General features: G+C 35.9%; 1 protein-coding gene across 6 annotated transcripts in view; it reads left to right on the top strand.

The window, feature by feature from the left end:
* Positions 1 to 15,499, top strand: part of DCC (DCC netrin 1 receptor) — a 1,568,393-nt gene that overhangs the window by 1,410,640 nt on the left and 142,254 nt on the right. For all 6 annotated transcript variants that reach the window (XM_021073445.1, XM_021073448.1, XM_021073456.1 and 3 more), the window contains 2 exons: positions 1,226 to 1,333; positions 11,728 to 11,922. In XM_021073445.1, coding sequence (XP_020929104.1) covers positions 1,226 to 1,333; positions 11,728 to 11,922 — 303 coding nt within the window. The remainder of the gene's footprint in view (positions 1 to 1,225; positions 1,334 to 11,727; positions 11,923 to 15,499) is intronic.

Below are 15,499 nucleotides of genomic sequence, written 5' to 3' on the forward strand. Positions count from 1 at the left end.
AACAAAAGATGTTGAGGGATGTGGAAGTTGGTAATGGGACATTTTTCAGGCAAATCACAGTAAACTAGGGTAAAGTTGTTATGTATATTTAAGTCTCTGCCTTCTTCTAAATAGGTTTCTAGATATTTTCTAGATATGTTTCTAAACATTTTGTCATCCTCCTCTTCCTGGCACAGAGAGAAAGAGAGCGAGACACCCTCATAAACAGATATTCTGTTTTACAAAAGGGTAACTTCTTGGTTTTGAGAACTTTTCCTCCATCTGCTGTTCCTTTAACATAACCAGCCTAAGGGAGTTCCAATCTTGGTTCAGCAGTTAACAAACCTGACTAGGATCTATAAGGATGTGGGTTCGATCCCTGGCCTCGCTCAGTGGGTTTAAGGATCTGACGTTGCCGTGAGCTGTGGTGTAGGTCGCAGATATGGCTTGGATCCTGCGTTGCTATGGCTGTGGTATAGGCTTGATTCGACCCCTAGCCTGGGAACCTCCATATGCTGCGGGTTCGGCCCTAAGAAGACAAAAGACAGAAAAAAATTTAACCAGCCTAAGATAATTCTTATGCCAAAGAGGCATATTTTGGGGCAACAAATTCCACTCCCCTTAAACAGTAAGTGGCAAAAGTAGCACTAAGCAAGACAGAGTGACATCTTTACTTCATACCAGGTTGCTACTAAAACATTCATAGATTCCTTATCTCTTCTATTTTCAAATATTTCTTTGCTTTCTCATATGTTACCTAAGCAGGATGTTTTGAGTTGCATTTAAATTCTCTCTCTCTCTCTTTGGTGGGGACATGTAAGGAAAAACAGAATTAGGTGAATTTTCATTTATAAATCCTAGCATTGTAGCAGAATTTTGTCTCTTGGAGACATGTAGCCATCACTCTCACCGTGTATATGTTCATTTCTTTGTTCTTATAATGGTTCTTCCATTTTCAGTGTATCTCTTGCTTAAAAATACCAGTTATAGTTTTCTCCTCTACTTTCACACATGTTCTGTTCTCCTCTCTGTAGTTACACTTTTAAAAGAGAGTTAACTTCCATGGAAAAACGTTAATTTCTGTATGTTTGTTTGCTTAATTCAAATACTTAAATGGTACCTGGTAAAATAAGCATGATATACTGAGTGATAAATTCTGAGTGTCAATGTCATGATTAGATGTCCCATGAATGTCTGTTTTCTTTCACATCCAATGACAAGGCTGTGTCTGTGTTTCATCTCACAGCCCCGACCTCTGCTCCTAAGGACCTGACAGTCATTACTCGAGAAGGGAAGCCTCGCACTGTCATTGTGAGCTGGCAGCCTCCCCTGGAAGCCAATGGGAAAATTACCGGTAGGCACCTCTGCTTTATTTCCCCTGTTGCTATGCATGTCCTGCGAATGCTCACCTCCTGCGCGCTGCTCTAACCTTCTCTGTGTTAGTTTTCAGTCTCAGCATCTCAGTGGACTCCTGATCCTTTCTGATTGTCTCTTCTTGGCCCCCGCTGACCCTGGAATTCTTCTAACCAAGCCTGCAAATACACACACAAACACATTTCATTTTCCTTGCTTCCTGAAAGATGTGTATTTCAATTAGCACAGGCCTTTTGTTTTCCATTCTGCGAAGCATTAGGACAACCTTCTAATGGAACGCCTGTGAACATAAATGACTAAAAAGAAGCCGGTTGTTTGGCAATTATCAAATACAAAAGACGCTTAATGACCATGTATTTTTGTGGGGCACATAGAAGGAGGTTTGTCTGAGGGTTTTTAGTTTCTCACTTAGCTTTTCACTTCTTACTTAAATCATAAGGTTCAGAAAACACTTGATATTGACTGACAGAAATTGAACTTAATGAATATTTCACAGTGACAGATTTTATTTTGCCAAATATTGCTGATAACATCAATGCCTAATTAAAGCATCCATTAGAAGCCTGTAATGTTAATTTAGTATGAAAAATATAATGGAGTTCTATCAGAGATTTTGCATTTAAATGATCACTTTAGGCTTTTAATAGATGTCTCCATAGCGTATAATTATTATGAAAAATATTGTATAACTAAAAATGTGCACATTATAGTCTAATTAACTTGAACCATTGGGTTAGGGACATGTAAGAGTCACTCCTCTTTCTTCTTTTTTGCCTACCAGAGGTGGGTAGCACTATTACAAATTAACAAAGTAATTCAGTCATTCTGTGATACAGAGATAAGCCTGGAAATTACAGTTCCAATGGTGCACTCACTTTATGTGAGCTACTTTTTGAATTTTACAAAATGAAAGGATAATGTGAAAATTCCAAATGTGATTTAAATTTAAGTTGAAGACTTGTTTTGTCTAGGAAATTGCTCTTCATGCAATAGCAAACAGAAATTCCATTTGAGTTGACAAATACGGAAAAAGAACAGAGACATAAAATATCCTCCAAATCTTATATACTAAGTTGTCACTCTGCCAGGCTTTTTACAGCTGAGGCGGGCTTAGTCTAATTTTCTTCCACCTCCCCGCCCCTAGAGTTACGATCTGTGTTTATTGGTTCTATTTTCAGTACTTTTGTAGATTTTGATTTGTTTACATAGTGACTTTTATTATGTTATAAGCAGTTATTTATAAGCATATGGTAAATCAACAGATAATAAGTAGAAGAAGAAGAAAAACAAATTGTCTAAATAAAAACAAATTTGGCTAGAAAAAACACATTTTGGGGAAAAGGATAAAATAAGTCATAAACTATCAAATTCTTCATTCATTCAAATAAATTTCATCAAATGGTCTGTATAAACAATAGAATGTGTTTTCAACTCTGAAAAAAAGTTTAATTTTCAATTGAAAAAAAAAGGAAGTCTGCCCCATGTTAAAAAATGCAAATTAATCTGAGTAATAAAATTCTCTGTGCCAATGCCAGAGTGTATGTATAAGAAACCATGTCTACATATTTTATTTAGAGTTGTGTGTTCAATAGTTCTCGCTACTGAAAATCCATTCTCCCAGAATGGCATGGTAGAAGCATGGGAAGAAATATTTTTCCCGTTTAAAGATGACTTCATTTATTAAAACCAAGTTGTGAGTATCAAGTTGAGATATTTTGACTCATTTCAACAGGCAGCAAACACTAAAACCCTTAGAGCAACTTTAAAACAACTTCTGTTTCCAGCATATTTTGATTCTTTCATTCAAATCACTTCAAAAAAAAATAGGACATAATATTCAAAATACCAGACCCTTAGGCTGAGGGCCCAGATTTTCTTTTTTTTTTTTTTAATTATTCAGAGTGGTTTTATTTTGCATTTATCTTTTTGGGGAGGCATAGGTGAAGAGGGGGCTTGCCAAAAGCATGTGAAAGTTCCTGGGCCAGGGTTCCAACCAGCACCACAGCAGAGACCTGAGCCACAGGGGTCCCAGATTTTCTATACTCACTTTCTTGTGCAAGAACAAAGGAAGATGTGAGTTCTTTGCCAGTGTGTCAGGGTGCATGTGTGCCTATGTGGAAGAAGGTTCTCCCTTCTTATGTTTGTATTTCTTTGTTTTCCTAAATCATTGTGTATACACAGCATCACTGAGTGGTTGAGAACTCAAGCTTCTGATGGAAATGCCTAAGCAAGTTATTTAACCTCATTTAGTCTTACTTTAGAACCTCTTTTTCTAGAATTATCATAATCAAATGTTGAGAAAAGTCCATGCTACACAGTGAGCACTGAAATTATCTAGTGTTATTATTCCCACCTGAAATCCTTTCTAGGATAAGTCTTCACTAATGCACTTTTCACAGAAATCAGATCATCAGTTTGCAGATATGTACCTATCAAAAAGATTAAACAAGGAGTTCCCACCATAACACAGTGGGTTAAGAATCTGACTGCAGTGGCTCAGGTTGCTGCAGAGGTTCTGTTTTGATCCCCAGCCCAGTGTAGTGGGTTAAAAGGATCCAGCATTGCTGCAGCTGCAGCATAGTAGGTCAGAGCTATGGCTTGGATTTACAGATTTAATCCCTGCCCTGTCCCTGTGAACTTCCATGTACCACAGGTGTAGCCATTTAAAAAAAAAAAAAAAAGAATGAAGAAAGTGATCCAGATAATTCCAGTGCCTAAGTTCCTTGATCATGACTGGCATCTTAGGAATTTAGACTGATATTTGCAGAAGAAAATGGCTCAAAATGAATTAAACATTTACTATATGCTTGGCATTCTGTTAATCATTTTATATTATAAGTGATCATATATTCCTCATATTCCACTTTGAAATTGAGTTGAGAACTTTCTGGGGTAAATAATTCTCCCAAAGCCAAACAACCAAGTAGTAGCAGACCTGGGATATAACAGGTTTCTACTCTTAACAATTACACTATGTTTTGCTCAACTTATTGGTATTCTACTGGTCCAAATCCATGATGCTCAACTGATTTATGATTTAATTTACCTGAGGAGGGATTGAACATGATATTTTTAAAAGCTCCACAAGTTATTTTAATGTACAATTAGATTTGTGAAACATTGGTTAAATAAATTCAGCACCCAACGTTGTTTAAGATCAGGGACCACTATAGAGAAAAGAGAGCTTCAGAAAATGTTTCCTCATCGATACCATCTAATGGCTAATGTTATACCCTCTTTTTCTGTGTCATTTGAAAGTCCAGTTCCTCTTCCTTGAAATTCTCTTCTCTCTTGACTTTTGTAAAATTCCCTAACTACTTTTCTTCCCATTTTCTGGGCTATAACTTCTCAGTCTCATAAACAGAATTTTCTTCCACCTGTTCCAAAGTGTAACTTTTTAGAATGCAGATATTTTTTATTCCCATTGTTACTTTCCTTGAAAAAGTATCTATCTGCACTATACCAGGAGCTCAGTGAACATGATTTATGTCTCTGGAATCTCTAATCTCCATCCAAGGAGTTCTGAATGTATGCATCCTATCTCATATTGTGCATTTCCATTTCTCTGCCTTAATGGCATCTTATCCTAGTCCCCAAGCCCCTTCTCTCCTATTCATTCTTCCTTTTATTTTGTCTAACATCCCCCATAAGTGGCCAAACAATGTACCTTTATTTTCTGGACTAGGTTGTTAGCCCATTGGGATTGTGAGCCCAGCTGGATGCTCACACTGGAGTCATACAAATCTAAATATTCTTATTCCCATCTTTTCAGAAACTTCCACAGTTCACCCAGCTCCAAAAGTTGCAAATTTAGTCATCTTGGCTTCTTCCTTTTCACTCCTTTTCCATATTATGGTGAAAGAAAATCTAAGTGCTTCTAATTCAAGGCTGAAAGCTCCTGGTGAACAGGTTTCAAGTATAATGCTTGCTCCCCAGTAACTATATTCTTCATACATAATAGGTAATTAATAAATATTAGTTGAGAAGAAGAATCATCAAATCAGTATTAAGTATATTGTTTGACTTGAAACTGAAATTCCAGTTCCCAAATAAGGTACTTCTTAAGATTTATGAATATAAGTAAATGAATGAATAGATAAATAAATAAATAGGTCAATAACAGCTGTAGAATTTACTAAGTAGTTACTATGTTAAAGATAATATAGTAGACATTTGCAGCAACATGGATGGGCCTAGAGATTATCATTCTAAGTGTAGTAAATTAGACAAAGACAAATATATGATATCATTTATATGTGGAATCTAAAAAATTATTAGATTGAACTTATTTACAAAACATAAATAGACTTATAGACACAGAAAACACATTTGTGATTACCGAAGGGAGAAGGGGGGAGAGATAAATTAGGAATTTGGAATTAACTTATATACACTATTATATATAAAATAAACAACAAGGACATACTGCATATCACAGAGAACTATATTCAATATATTGTAATAACCAATAATGGAAAAGAATCTGAAAAAAATAAGATACACCTATATATTCTGCACACATATGTGTCTATAACTTGGCTTTACACCTAAAACACTGTTAATCAACTATACTTCAATTAAGTAAAAGATAATGTAATGGAAATGCATATATTAAGTTCTTAAAATGCATTACCTCACAACAACTAATTTTTAGATAGGAAAATTGAGACATATTTGGATTAAGCAAGTTGCTCCAGGTTGCAAAGGTATTAAATGATAGAACTATGACTTGAAGTAAGGTCTCCCTGAATATAATTTTTTCCTACAAAAAGGAAGGATATACGTCTTCCTTTTAAAATATATATACTTCTGAATCAGTTCTTTAAAGACAGAAGCTTCCACTGGGATGAACTACTTGCTGGGAGGGGCTGTGTCATGTATCTTGGCCGTCCTGGTACTTATCAGCCCACCTGATCCATCAATCAGCAAGGAGTGGGAAGATGTATGGAAAAGGACAGAACAGAGAGGAGATGTGGAAGTGAATACTTTCTGACACTTTGCTTCTGTAATTACAACTGCCTATTTGCATAGGTAGAGTCAAAACGAAAGACATGTGATGCTATATTTTATATGTCTTTAAACAAATGGTATTCTGATGCAGCCATGCCCAAATAAAATAATAACCCTGAAAGGTCTAACAACCTATGGCAGAATATAATACTTCAGTATTTGGCCAGCATGGTGGGTAAGAAACAAAATTGAAGTGGAGGGAGTTCACATTGCAGCTCAGTGGATTAAGAACCCAACACACTGTCCAGAGGATGCGGGTTCAATCCCTGGCCTTGCTCATTAGGCTAAGGATCTGGCATTGCCACAATCTGTGGCATAGGTCATAGATGTGGCTCAAATCTGGTTGCCATGGCTGCGGTGTAGGCCTCAGCTGCAGCCCTGATTTGACCTCTAGCCCAGGAACTTCCATATGCCACAAGTGCAGCCATGAAAGGAAAACAAAAATGAAGTGGAAAAAAAATGTAAGAGGAGGAGTTCCCATCTTGGCGCAGCAGAAATGAATCCAGCTGGGAACCATGAAGATGCGAGTTTGATCCCTGGCCTCGCTCGGTAGGTTAAGGATCCAGCATTGCCATGAGCTGTCGTGTAGGTCACAGATGCGGCTTGGATCTGGTGTTGCTGTGGTTGTGGCATAGGCCAGCAGCTGTAGCTCCAATTAGACCCCTAGCCTGAGAACCTCCATATGCTATGGGTGCAGCCCTAAAAAGACAAAAGACCAAAATAAATAAATAAATAAATAAATAAATAAATAAATAAATCCATTTAACAAATGTAAGAGGAAAGGATGGCAAATGATAGAGATTTAGACAGTGAAGAATGAATATATATATATGAATATATATAGATAGACACAGACATAGCAAGAAACCAATAAATGTGTCCCAGCCTGTGTGGTTATATCAAGATCTATAAAGTGAGGCTTCAGTAATGGATTTAATAGCTTCAAAACAAACCAGACTCACACATCCAAATGAAATTATTTCTCTAAGGCCAAATTTTAGAGTTTTGGATGATGTAGTCTGTTTCTGTTTTGCATCTCAGTTCTTAAATTTATAAACAATGACAGAGTTCTCCATAAATATCAGGAAATTGACTAAATACAATTTGAAGTAAGAACCTGATGCTTGCACTTTCAGCTTTACTTACCTGATATCAGTACTGTCATTTATAAATGCCTAATTGAATAGTCTTTACATAGATAAACTTACAGTGAAGGCAAATGTTATTTTTTCATGTGGTAAGTGAATAAAATCAGGAGTCAGTGTAGCTGAGCTGGAATGGAAACACAGTTATTCAAACTTTCAGGTTCATCATGTGCTTACAACAGCCTAGGGAAACTTTAATAATTTCACTAAATGTCATGAATATACAATGAATATACTTACAGGAAGGAGATTTTATTCAATAAGTGAGTTTCAAAAGTGATTATGTGAAGACCATTTTATTAGATCTTTTGAAAAATAAAAAAAAATATGAAACTCCTGAACTAAAAGAATATTTTTGTTCTTTTGATAAGTTAACACATGTACATAATAAAAGCTAAAAAGAAAAATATTACCATGGCCAGGGTCTTCTATTCAATAGGTATAGTTCTTTGGGTACAAAAATGGAGACTTCTCTGGCTCAAGGAATAAAATGAAATTTTATTGATGTTGATCGTTGGGGATGAGTTACAAATAAATGGACATCCATGAGTCAGAAACAACTCTTTATACAATGATATTTCATAATTCCTTTTGAATTATGGACTTCCAGTTTTAGTATAAACTAGGGGGAGGAGCCATATAATCCTTACAAATTTTGCAGAATTTTTTATCTCAAGTCTTTTATCTTCTCCTAATATCTCCATATCTTAAAAGACATTTGTGTCTATAGCATCAACATCTCAATAAATATCATGAAACATACAGAATTCATATCATCGACTAAAGCAGTGATTCCTGACTTTACCTAAATACAGAAATCATGTGGAGTAGATTAGTGGGGTTACCATTAACCTATTGTAGTTAGCTATTGCTATGTTACAGTATCACCATAAATTTAGCAGCTTAAAACAACACACATTGCTATCTCACAGTATCTTTCAGTCAGGAATCCAAGCATAGTTTCTCTGGGTACTCTGCTTTAGGATCTCTTACAAGGTGGCAGTCGAATGTTAACTTAGGCTGATGTCTCATTTGAAGCCTACCTGGGAAAATACTTACTTCCAAGCTTATATAATTGTTTTGTTCTTTGTTTTTGTTTTTGTTTTGTTTTGTCTTTTTACCTTTTCTTGGGCCGCTTCCCGTGGCATATGGAGGTTCCCAGGCTAGGGGTCCAATTGGAGCTGTAGCTGCCAGCCCACGCCACAGCCACAGCAACTCGGGACCTGAGCTGCATCTGCAACCTACACCACTGCTCACAGCAATGCTGGATCCCCAACCCACTGAGCAAGGCCAGGGACCGAACCCACAGTCCCTTCCTGGCTGTTGATTGGAGCCCAGCCTTAGTTCTTTGCCACATGGTCATCTCCATATAGCGACTTATTTCATTGAAGCCAGCAAAGGAGAGAATATGTAGAGTGCTAGCAGGACAGATATTATAATTTTACATAATGCAAACATGGAAGTAACAGCTCATCACATTTGCTATATTCTATTGGTTAAAAGCAAGATTTGGGCCTGTCTACTCTCAGACAGAAAAGCTTACACACAGTGTAACTACCAGGAGGCAAGGATAATTGGGAGGATATCAAAGACTTGTCCCCTATACGTATTAAATCAAAACATCCTTTCTTGGGGGTCCATGTCTTGTAACTTTTACTAGTACCCATGTAATTTTGATTGGGCAGATTTTGGAAACAACAGCATTGAGAAAAGGTGAAAGCCAAAGCAAAATGGATGCAAGTTTTCAGCATTGATCTGGATTTAAGAAAAATGGACCTCTGGATGTGACAGTTGGTGGTATTGCTTAATCCTATAGAATCACATGAAAGAAATATCCAGTTCGTTGTCTAGCACACATCCCCTAAATCCAGGCATAATTCTGTAAATCACCATGGGATTAAGTAAAAGTGATACAAAATTATAGATACCCATTTTTTCTTTTTTTTTTTTTTCTTTTCCTTTTTAGGGCCGCACTCACGGCATATTGGAACCTACCAGGCTAGGGGTTGAGTCAGAGCTGTAGCTTCCAGTCTACGCCACAGCCATAGCAACACAGAATCTGAGCCATGTCTGCATCCTACACCACAGCTCACAGCAACACCAGATCCTTAACCCACTGAGCAAGGCCAGGGATCGAACCCACATCCTCATGGATGCTAGTCAGGTTTGTTAACCACTGAGCCATGATGGGAAATCCATATATTCATACTTTCTTAAAGTCTATCACAAAGTTTACAGAAAAGAGAGCTTGCTCTAGAGGAAGGTTTCACATGTTACAAGTAGCTGATATTAGATTTGATGGATGGGTTGGAACTGAATAGAGGAAATAAGGAAAGGAGTTCCCATTGTGGCTCAGCGGTAACAAATTCAACTAGTACCCATGAGGACACAGGTTTGATCCCAGGCCTTGCTCAGTGGGTTAAGGATGCAGCATTGCGGTAAGCTGTTGTGTAGGTTGCAGACACAGGTCAAATCTGGCATTGCTGTGACTGTGGCATGTGCTGGCTGCTACAGCCCTGAATCGACCCCTGGCCTGGGAATTTCTGTATGCTGCATGTGTGGCCCTAAAAAGACTAAATAAATAAATATGTATATATATATTTATTTCCATATATATATGGAAAGATAGAGTGGCATGAGGAATAAGAAGGAAATAGGAAAAAGTGTAATATGAAGATCAGTCTTCCTGGAGTGAGAGTTATGCTGAGATGTAGGGAGTGTGCATGGTTATTTTGGGAGGGAGGTGAATGTGTCAGAGAGCCCTGTGCCATAACCATTAAAAGATCTATATGTGAAGGACCCTGGTCCAGATGGGACAAGCTGGACTCAAAAAGGAAGGACTAGGTGACCCAAAGGAAGACAATTAATCAATAGGTTGATGTTAACATATACACAGTACGTAAAGTAGGCAATTGACCAGGTCTTGCTATATAGCACAGGGACCTCTACTCAATATTCTGTAATAACCTGCATGGGAAAAGAATCTGAAAAAGAATAGATAGATGTATACATATAACTAAATCCCTTTGCTGTACACCTGAAACTAACACAATGTTGTAATTTAACTATTCTCTAATATGTAATAAAAAATAAAGAAAATACACTTACAGAGATTATATTCAGTGTGTAAGATTATTCCTAGGGACATTTGTGGCCTCACTTATACAGATATCATTGAAGAATTTTGACAGAAATAGAGTTTGACACCACATCCATGTAGCAAAGACACCTACTATGAGTTATTTTACAGTTTATATCATACTCTTATAATGATAGTGTAATTAATATAAGGTCACAAATTAATGCTTTTAAATATAAGTTAGCTTACATATTGGCTAAATATAATATTAGAATATGAATATTTTACAGGGATACTTGGATTTATTTGGGTACCTACTAGACTAGACTATAGCCTCTGAGTAAATTATTAGTATTCAAGGCACACACCCCCACATAGAGGGTAAATGATACTATCAAATGATAAATTACTATCAAATGATAAATTAATCATATTTGAGATATTATCTGGATAATCTACAGTTACCCAGAAATACTTATTTCTTTTTTGTTTGTTTATTTTGCCTTGGTGGGCTGAACTAGGGGAAATAGTGTTGGATTATTAGAGCGGTAGTAGAAGGTATTATCCAGCCCTTTGGTCACTTAGCTTGGCTCATCTCTAGCTTTATCATCTATGAAAAGGGAACAACAGTACCCCTGCCACCCTCACAGAGTTATTACAATTATCAAATGTCATCATTTATTTTTATAACATTTAAAAAATATAGGGCATCTTATACTTTTCAATGTATTTTTATTATTTAAACACTAGCCAAAATAAACATTATTTATTTTCATGATTTGATACAGTGAAAATTAAACAGATTTGTTATCTACCTTTTACATTTTTCATCATGCTTATATATTAGAGCAAATCAATAATCAGGATTTATAGGCAGCAAAAACTTTGCATTTTTTAAATATGGAAGATATTTTTATTTCTAATGGCTTATCCCAGTTTCAGATTTTGTACATTGAAGCAATTACTTTTCTAATCTTTGTAATACAAAAACATCATTACTTGCCATGCTAAATAATGCAGTTTATAGATTGTGGATATATAGTAATCCTTACAAATTATATTTGGGAAAGATGGCTATTTGGAAGCAGAAGTATAACATGTGAGTACACTGAACAAAGTTGTGTTCATTTATTTATGCAGCTTACATCTTGTTTTATACCTTGGACAAGAATATTCCAATTGACGACTGGATTATGGAAACAATCAGTGGTGATCGGCTTACTCATCAAATCATGGATCTCAACCTTGACACTATGTATTACTTTCGAATTCAAGCAAGAAATGCGAAAGGAGTGGGGCCCCTTTCTGATCCCATTCTCTTCAGGACGCTGAAAGGTTTGAATCATTTCCTATCATTTCTTTTCTTTTCCTATGCAGTTGTTATAAAATAGTTTTGGAGTCTGTTAGGATTTGCCTTAAACCATTTCTGTTGGCGACCTGACTGTAGTAGACATTCAAAGGAAATTAAAATGCAAATTAAAGCCACAATTAGAGATCATCTCAAGCCTGTTTGAATGCACATCATCAAAAAGAGAGGAGTTCCCTCGTGGCACAGTGGGTTAAAGATCTGGCATTGTTGCTGCCATCTTGGGCTTGATGCTGTGGCACGCGTTAGATCCCTGGCCTGTCTGGGAACTTCTACATTCCATGCCATGGTGCCATAGGCATGGCAAAAAAAAAAAAAAAAAAAGGAGAAAACAAATGCTGGCTTGGAGAAAAGGGACACCTCGTTCAATGCTTTGGGAAATATTAATTGGCACAGCCATGTAGAAAACAGTATAGAGGTGCCTCAAAAAATTAAAATAGAAATACTACATGATCCAGCAATTGCACTTTTGAAAATATATCCAAAGGAAACAAAAACAACTCTGTAAGATATCTGCATCCTGATATTTATAGCAGCATTACGTCCAACAGCCAAGGTGTGGAAACAATATAAAATCCTTTGCTGAATGAATAGATGAAGAAGTTGTGAGATATGTATATATATATATAAATATATATATATAGAGAGAGAAAGAGAGATCTTTCATCATATACATATATATATAATAGAATATTATTCAGCCATAATAAATAAGGAAATCCTACCATTTGTGAAAATGTGGGTGGAGCTTGAAGGCATTATGCTCAGTGAAATGTCAGAGAGAGAAAGGCAAATATGTTTGATGTCACTTATATATGGAACCCAAACAAACAAACAAACACCAAATTCATAGAAAAAGATTTATGGGTACCAAAGGTAGGAGGTGATGAGCAAAGGAACTGGAGGAAGGTAGTCAAAAGATGCACTCTTTAGTTATAAGATAAGGAAATACTAGTGATATAATAAACAACATCATAGCTATGCTTAAACGGCTATATGATATATAGGATTGTTAAGACAGTATATCCTAAGAGCTATCATGAAGTTATTTTTTCCTTTTCTTTTTATTGTATCTATAAGAAATGATGGATATTAACTAAAGCTATTGTGGTAATCATTTCACAGTCTATGTAAATCAAATCATCATGCTGTATATCCAAAACTTATACAATGATGTATGTCAATTATTTCTCAAATAATTGGAAAAAATTGCAAACTGGAATAAAGTAAGATAAAATAATTAATTAAAAGTTACCTTTTCATGCTGAAAGCCAGCATGTCAAAGAAAGATCTATTATGCTATTATATTTTCTGCCATCAGCACAAAGCAGACATATTTAACTTGATTTTTTCTCATTTACAATTCTTTTGGAATTTTGTATTGATTCCATGTATACGGGCTCTATTCAAAAATATAATGAAACCCTTTAGCCATGTTATGTAAGGGAATAAAAATTAAAAAGTATTGAATTATGTGAATGGCATAATGGTATACGCTTGCCAACTTTAAATATTTCCTTTCAAAAACTAAAAAAGAGATTTTTTGATAAGACAGAAAAACTCAAAATCAATTGTGTTAAGGACACAGGGCAGCAACATGAAAACAAATATCTTGCAGTATGACTACTAGAAGTAAACTCCACATGCTTGCAAGTATAAAAATTGTAGCTCAATTTAAGGATAGCTGTATGTTTATAGAGAAAAATACTAAAGCCCAAGAGTAGTGATGACCTCATAGTGATCTTCATAAAAGCCTTTTCCATTTTAGAGCCTAGTATTATTTTTCTGGAGGACTAATGATTTCGAGAGCCTCTATTATTTAGCAGCTGAAAATAATTTAAATGTTCTGTAATGATATTTTAAAATGTATATTTAAACTATATGATGTGTGTTATTTTAAAGGAGGATACATGGCCCTTAACTCTGTTACTACTCTTTGCTCATGTATCTGGTGGAAAACTTAATAAAACATGATGGCAAACAACTGAAAAATTAGAAACATGAATCTTGAAGTTTTACCCATGAGCTTGGACATACTAAAGAAGAGGCTTAGAAAAAATAGATTTTTCAATGCTCACAGGAAAAGTTCTCTAATAAAGAGCAGACTTTTGAATTCTGGTGACTGAGCTATTCAAAAGCTAGATTTGGTAACAGCTCATCTGAAAGTTTGCCAAGAATGCACAAATAAGCATTCAGCCTAAGTCTGCCTGATGGCTCTTAATGACAGTGTGGAAAGTTGGGTGGGAAGCAGGAGAAAATGAGCCAATCTCTCAATGCAGGTTTTTAGGACTTCATGTCTAAATTAGGTTTCACTCCAAAATGAGCAATTGAAAGGAAACAGGTTATTCATTCTGTGGGAGCATGAAATGTAACTAGCTAGTGTTACACAAAGGTTTCATCTTTGTCTCTAGATAAGTGCCAAATTAATTTCATGCTCACAATGTGAGCCCACTAGAGATCTCAGGGAGGTGTAACACTGACTGAAGGCATCCAGATGTATTAAGCAGCAGACTGATGAGCTATTGCAGGATTTATAGGCCCACACTGATAATCATCCTGCAGATTACTTGATGAACTTCATATCTCATTTGATACTGTGTACACTCTGTGCCCTCATCTCTGAGATGACATTCAGAACTAAGAACAAATTCAAGATTTGTTATCTGTCACAACAGTCCACAAGAGTTATTTCTTATATTCTGATTTGAATGTTTAATATTGTCTACCCTAAGTATGTCATGCTCCATGAATTGTCAATTTGATTTTTACGGTAAAGCTTATGGTAAACTAAGTTTCAGATGTCTTGAGTGTATTTCAAATTATTCGGACACAGTGATGTTACCCATGTTTTTCAGTCATTGATATTTAACATGCATGTATCTTACATGTCTGTCACTTACAATGACAACTGTTCTAAGGCAAATAAATTACTGAACACAAAAGATTTTCAGCCGCAATGAACCGACCACATCTACAGGATGGACAAAAATGCTATGATTTAAGATTTTCAGTTTCTAAAACTGCTTCAAAACATAAAGCCTCTGTTCACCACAAAGTAACTTTGACAGGAAAAAAAAGGTTTACATGTTGTCCTGAAGCTGAGAAAGCTCTCATTAGTCCACTGAGTAACAGGCAAGTGTTCCATTGCAAACCATGCCTTGGGCAGGGGTCCACAGCTTCATTTTTTCATATTCAGTCTTTGCAATGATAAAAATATTTTTTACTAGAGACTAGAATTTTTCTTTTTGGTTCGTAGCTACCAGCCAGAGAGGTACAAGTCAGTAATCATTGGTAAATTAAAAGTATATTTATAACTTGAAAGGGATAAAGTGACTTTGTATATGTGTGTATCTGATTCTTTCTTTGGAATTTTAATTAGAACAGTCATGAACTTGATTCTCTGACCACAGAGGACTCTGCAAATACCCACCTCCCTTCCCCAAATCCTCCATTATGATACCCACACACTACAGAAACCTTGGAAGAGGTATTAGAGATACATTTATTTCTGCCCACCCCATGAGTTGTTCCCTTTAGTAATGGAAG

This window comes from Sus scrofa, chromosome 1 (genome assembly GCF_000003025.6).
Source record: "Sus scrofa isolate TJ Tabasco breed Duroc chromosome 1, Sscrofa11.1, whole genome shotgun sequence".
In the NCBI taxonomy this organism is placed as follows: domain Eukaryota; kingdom Metazoa; phylum Chordata; class Mammalia; order Artiodactyla; family Suidae; genus Sus; species Sus scrofa.